This window comes from Thamnophis sirtalis, unplaced genomic scaffold (genome assembly GCF_051295495.1).
Source record: "Thamnophis sirtalis isolate CommonGarterSnake01/CBP01778 unplaced genomic scaffold, rThaSir2_p1.2 scaffold_5, whole genome shotgun sequence".
Taxonomy (NCBI): domain Eukaryota; kingdom Metazoa; phylum Chordata; class Lepidosauria; order Squamata; family Natricidae; genus Thamnophis; species Thamnophis sirtalis.
Window position 1 is genome coordinate 71,485,817 of NW_028261385.1, and position 6,608 is coordinate 71,492,424.

Genomic DNA, 6,608 nt, shown 5'->3' on the forward strand with positions numbered 1-6,608 from the left:
AGCTACCTAAGCCTTGTTTTCAGCATGAGTGTTGGTTGATCTAGGAGAAAATTGTTGGAAAGTGTTTCTATAGGACAGGGGAAGAAAGGGGAAAAAATAGAAAGCCAAGGAAGGTTAAGCATGTCCTGCTGATGATCGTTTTTCTATCTCTATCTAACAGCAGAATTTGGAGGGTTAAGAATTCTAGGCTTGTGTTTGAGTATGAAGTTCTGTCCTTAAAAGGTTTGCTAATCAAAGAGTCTGAATACTAAGTGAGTTCATGTTCCAGCTTTTTTTTTTAAAAAAAGAAAAAGCACTTTTGCTTTATCTTTACAATTCAGCTATTACGTTATACCTTCTTTTAACTGACATTCCTACTGCGGGAGAAATAGATGCTTAATCCTACAGACTGCAGACTGGAATAAGGCATTTCTCCACTGTCATCACTAAAAGCTCTCTTCCGTTGGTAGGCTTATTGCTCTTGGGAACTTAGCATTTTCTAGGGTCCTCAACAATGTGACAGCATGGTATTCTGTCACTGTTTTAGTAAAGAGAGAGAGGGGGAGGGAGGGAGGGAGGGAGGGAGGGAGAGGGGGAGAGAGAGGGGGAGAGAGAGAGAGACGTACAACAGTGGTGAAGTCAGTCCCAGGCAGAACTAGAAATAGTTGATGTATTACAGGTCATGATGTCACTGGCGGTTGGGTGGTATTTGTTTTTGTCATTCATTGCCCTTGATTCCTTCCGAAGTGTCTCATAAAGCAGATAATATATGCTTTCCGGGTGGTTTACACAAGGAGGACTACATAGTAAAATATCTCCCTTGGACGTGATTCCAGTTCAAGGATCTATAAAGGCAACCCCAGCTACAAATTGCGATGGAAAGCATAGAAGGTGTTGGTTACATTGCCTGTGCAACTATAACAGAAATGAGATAATTCGTTGCAAGGACAAGATCTTCTTGTTACAGAAAGGTGATTTCAGATAAGATTATGTGATGCTCCTATCCTGTTTCCATCTTTGGATATTATAAAGGTGGTGATTTTATGCGGAATCTACTTATTATTATTATAAGATTCAATGGTTGTGCAATGCCTTTTGCTTGATAATTGTAGAAACGATCACCTGAGAACACTTGCAGAAATGTTTCTTCTTCTCTTTGTCCTTTGCCATGATTTCTAGCCAAATTTCATTTATGCTTGATACCCTAAAAGGTGCTGTGGGAATTAATGGGAAGATCTCCCTCAACAGCAAACTGGCCCTGCATTTAAGCTGCACTACAAATACATCAAGATGCAGCTTGCATAATGGTGGAACTGCTTATCAGCCACGGGACTGATGCTGAATATGTTAAAATAAGAAAGGACTAATCAAAGACAGTCTAAATAGCTCCGACTTGCAAATCAATACATATAACCAAAGACAAACAGTTAATCTTTCTCGTCCATTTGAACAGAGCATTAAGGCTCACATGTTGTTGGGTTTTTTTAAAACTTATTTTTAATAAGTCAAGAACCACTTTATACCTTTGGAACAAATTGGTGGAAGGAAGCCTGAGAAGATAGGGCAGCAAGGGTTTGCTGAGTTTATGTTGGCAATTAAACAATACAGGAAGTATTTTTGTCTCTTCTTTGGCAGTGTTTTGATTATAAATTAATCTCCTGAGATACTATGACTGCTTACAATGGTTAATGGATACCTTAACACGTGTCCAAAGGACAATCAGTCTCTGATCATATAAAATCTGTGCAGAGAGAAGAAGAAATTGTTCAACCAGAGCATGATGAGATTAAGAGCAAGGATGTCCACAAACCTCTTCTCATTTGTCCGCTTGTTTGTGCTGTTACTTGGCTTTGTAACTATATGTTTAGGAGCCTTTTGCATCTCTACAAGCGCCTCTGGGTGTAAGTGCAACAGTTTGCCACTTGCGTATTTTCTTCTACCATTAGGATTCTTTCTTCTCATTGCTGGGATCTCCTGGAGCACCTATCATGAAGCCAGCAAGCACAACAGCTTGTTCCACAGCATTATACATGGGATTCCTAGACTTCAAGAAAGTCACATCACCACCATCGACAGGTATGTGTTGACTATATCAGGCCATCAGCTGGCTCTGGTGTATACTCCTTTTCCATCTTAATTCCATGCTCTGAATGTGCTTCATTTAAGTTCTTCATTTTTTTCCTCCCTGGTAATGACTCACTAATTATACATGCTATAAACACAGTTATTTCTTAAATGGTATCCCGTCAAGTTAATTGTCTCAAGATATGTGTTGCTTTAATTCTAGCTGCTTTTTGATAACATCCAGTAATTGTTTATTATTTTTCCCCATCCAGTTGTAAAGGGAATTCTCTTTACATATAGTTGTCCAACATCATAGTTTAAATGCCCTGTGTTTTCACTCATTTACTTTTATCTCATAATCTAGTAAAAAATAGCTTATCAAATTTTATAACCATACGGAGAGCCAGTTGTGTGTAGTATTAAGGCACCAGGCTATAAATGTAGAGACCATAAGTTGGAGTGGAATACATATATACGTAAATTGTTGGTTTCCTACCTAACATTTAAGGTTTGCACTTTGTTCTCCCTAAGTACCGGGGCCCATAGCAATCTAGGAAAACTACCCCCCCTCCCGTCCTCTAAGGGAGACTCGGATTAAATTCGTTTTTGTTAAGTCCTACTGAAATAAACTAAGATATTTGAAACTTAAATCCCATTGATTTAGTAGGTACTTAGTAGGATAGGTGACTTAGTTTGAATCTAACCAAATAGGTTCCACAACTTTTTTCCTGTCTGACAAATAGCATTTTCATTTCCTTGGTTCCCTCATTATCTCTTCCTTTTTATATATTATAATTCATATTTTAAATCTCTACTCTTCCTTCTATATGTGAAAGCAGATGATAGTAATATACAGCTATCATACTCAAGTTTTCCTCAGCCTTAAATTCTCTAAATTTGTCAGTGCTATGATCCAACCCATCTAGAGAAAACTAGATTAAGAATGATTTATTCTGCTTTCTTTATATTTCCTAAAACTAATTTGATCCTTAATGAACTGCTTACTAGACTTTATTGACCATTCTAGATCACATGCAGTGGTCTGTCATGCAAAAATCCAGTTTAGTGCTAGACATGGATGTCACAAAACTAGATTCACTTTTCTGCTTAACCACTAGAGGGCCTCGATTGAATAATCTGTTCTCAACCTAGACCAGTGTTTCTCAATCTTGGCAACTTTAGGATGTGTGGACTTCAACTCCCAGAATTCCCGAGTCAGAATTCTTGGAGTTGAAGTTCACACATCCTAAAGTTGCCAAGGTTGAGAAACATTGACATAAGCTATTCCTTCCAGTGGTTTTGACCATGCTCAGTTATAAACTTTTAGGGAAGAGCAGCATAATAATACTTCTAAGGCAGGTAATGTGTATATTTGTCCAAATTTCTGTGGGGTCACTTGAAATCGTGTAAGAAACATGCACTGTCATGAATTGATCACTTATCTTGAGAACTCATAACAAGTCTTGGACATTATACATTCTGAATTCAAATCAGAGCCTTTAAGAATACAGAGCATCCCTCAGTTCTATAGGTATTTATGGCTCTACAATATTTTCCCCAAAAGTCAAGAACCCATTCTTTTTTTAAAATCAGCTGACAGTTTCAACTACATTCAGTACATGTTGAAGTGGTATGCAGTTGCCTGCTTATTTTCACTTTAAAATCCTCACAGTCATATTCTGGGCCATTCTGCAACAAGACAGAGACATTCACAATATATTTCTCTTAAAGTCAGGCCTTCAGACTGGCAAGCCTTGTTAAAGGGCTACAGATACAAAAGTCAGTTCTTATTCTGTTATGGTAACAGTGCCATAAACACTCACAATCGGCAAAGCAACAGCTCTATAAATATGACAGAGTGCGAACCTTGCTTAGATAACCAGAAAAATGTCCCACTTTGGAAGACACCATAGCCTCATTAGGAAGTAAACTTAGCAACACTTTTAGACAGAATACACGTATGCAATTTTTATTCACATACCAAGGGAATTAATGGAAGACTGGCACATAAACTATTCGGTATTAATCAAGTTCACTTTTCCCTGGAGATGCCTCATAATATTGCCATTACAGAATACAAGTAGGGTAGTTCTTGACTTACAACCACAATTGAACCCAAAATCTATGTTACTAAATGAAACAGTTAAGGAGTTTTGCTCCATTTTACAACCTTTCTTGCCACAATTGTTAAGTGAATCACTGCAGTTTTAGTGACATGGTTGTTAAGTGAGTCTGCGATCCCCCATTAATTTTGCTTGTCAGAAAGGGACTCTGGGACACTGGCACACTGTAACGGTCATAAATACGAGTCAGTTGCCAAGCACATGAATTTTGATCATGGGACCATGAGGATGCTGCAACGGTCATACGTGTGAAAAATGGTCATAAGTCACTTTTTGAAGTGCTGTTGTAACCTTGAACAGTCACTAAATGAATTGCTATATGTTGAGGACGGCACCAGCATTCTGAGAGGAAAAATGTTGTTAAAAAGGAAGAGCTTACCCCACCCCCAATTCCTTACTTTTCATAAGAGCCTTAAGACCTGGCACTTGGGGACCCAATGGGGAAGCTTCTTATTGGAAGTGGTTGACTAATTAAAACAATCCTACATCTCCATGCTCCCCCCCCCCTCCCAAACCGGTGTGTCTGGCTCCCTCCTTTCCCATCTGGTGTTAATGCTTTTATTTTTAATTGTTTTATTTGTGTGTCTCTATGATTGTTGATTTTAATGGGTTTTTTTAAATTCTTTAAGCCATCTTTAAGCCACTAACTACAAGATGGCTGGCAAATAATAAATAAACAAGCAAACAAATAAATAAAAGAGCTGTGATGCTTGTAAGGAAAAATAAGCATCCAAAACTTTCTTCTCCCAATTTTCTCAGAACGTCGCTATCTCAAAGCTTTTTTTGTTCTTGAGGTAACAAAATGATTCAGAGGGTCAATTCCCCCCCCCCAAGTAGAAAGAGAAGGCTCATTGTCAAGAGTTTTTTTTAAAGCCCAGGATTGTATAATTTGTAAACCAATATAGGATCCTTTTTAACACTGCCCTAACTAATGTGTTTCTTGTCTTGGCTGTCTTTTGCAGGCCTGATTTCTACCCACCCTCATACGATGACAGCACTGCTCTTGGAAAGCAGACTTTTTCATTGCCGGACTGCTCACTGGAGCCAAAGAGCTATGCTTACAACATACCTCCACCTTTGTACACAGAAAGCCGTTTTGAATTCATTGAAGAAACTGGTGATCAGGAACAGCAACCACCTTCCTATGAAGTCTCTGTGCAGCAACGACCCACAGGGAACGACCCAACATTTGGAGAGGCTTCTCATGCACCTCAACCATAGAGCAACTGCTAAGAAGATGGGCTGTCCAGGGACTGGAGGAGATAAGCCATATCTGTTCTTCTGGGACACAGACAATGTTTAGCCATAGTATGTAAAGCCTCGGTGAGGAGGTGCGGAAAGGACAGTGCGGTTCCATCACTGGGCACTGGGCACAGATGAGGGTCTATTCAGTGGCTGGCAACCACTGGGCACTGGGCACAGATAAGAGAACATTCAGTGGCATTCAGAAAGGTTGTGTCAGAAATAACATGGTCTTTGTGACCAGGAATAAGCCATAGTGTTGCTGGTTTTAGGAATGATGATGAATTCAGCCCAACATTGTTGGTTGATGGATGGAAACAGCTGGGTCTTCTTGAAGATCATAACAGTAGTTGTATTTTGCCTCTATTTAGCAATGCTTGCAATAGCCCGAACTATCTTCTGAATAGCAGCAGGCATGGCAAGAGGCCATCAGTAAATGAAGAAATTTCAAGCTTCAACTTAGTGATGAAAATGGGAAATATAAATAAAGCAAAGCAAGGTCAGTTACATTAGCTTTCGTCAACTCAATGCGTTTCACGTGTGTTTGACTTCAACTTCCATACTCTGTCAGACGTGCACAATCTTTTGGGAACTGAAGTTCAACACATCAGAAGAGCACCAGACTGGAGAAGGTTATGTTACTGTAAATATCCTATTCTTGGCATTCATAAGGGAGATGAAAGGCACTTTCCAAAATTAAACTCCTAAGCTCTTTTAGTGTTCTGCAAGCTTTCCTCTGTAGCAAGAGTTGAACGGGTCCAGCTAAAATGACCAAAGACCAGGAGTTGATTTACCAGCTCCTATGCTACAGTTTGAGTTTTTAAAAAAACTCCTTTGATTCAAACTTTTACCATTTCATTGGAATTGGATTTAAACAACTTATCAGAGTTGTAGTTTGGCCTTGCTTTGTTTTTTTCCATGTTTGAATAATTGTGGTACTATTGTGCAGTATCTGGGATACAGGAAACTAAGTTACAATGGAGCCCTCAGTCACACCAACATATGAAGACAAAGCATACCCTGGATAAAATAAATTGTGTTCTTAATTCAATATTTATTCTTTCTAAAAAGAGTAATTGTATCAATATTGCAATAAATTATTTTTCATTATGTATTTAATCAACTTAACTTCCTCTCATTAATGTTGAGGGGAGGGAGTCTCTTAGTACAATACAGATAGCCCATTGAAAAAATAGCCAA

The 6,608-nt window shown here is 38.7% G+C and overlaps 1 protein-coding gene across 1 annotated transcript; it reads left to right on the forward strand.

The window, feature by feature from the left end:
* The first annotated feature begins 599 nt into the window (after nucleotides 1–599).
* TMEM252 (transmembrane protein 252) lies at nucleotides 600–6,608 on the forward strand. The gene is made up of 3 exons (XM_014057786.2): nucleotides 600–950; nucleotides 1,926–2,055; nucleotides 5,129–6,608. The coding sequence occupies exons 1-3, from the start codon at nucleotides 749–751 to the stop codon at nucleotides 5,385–5,387; spliced, it is 591 nt and encodes a 196-aa protein (XP_013913261.2). The 5' UTR covers nucleotides 600–748; the 3' UTR covers nucleotides 5,388–6,608.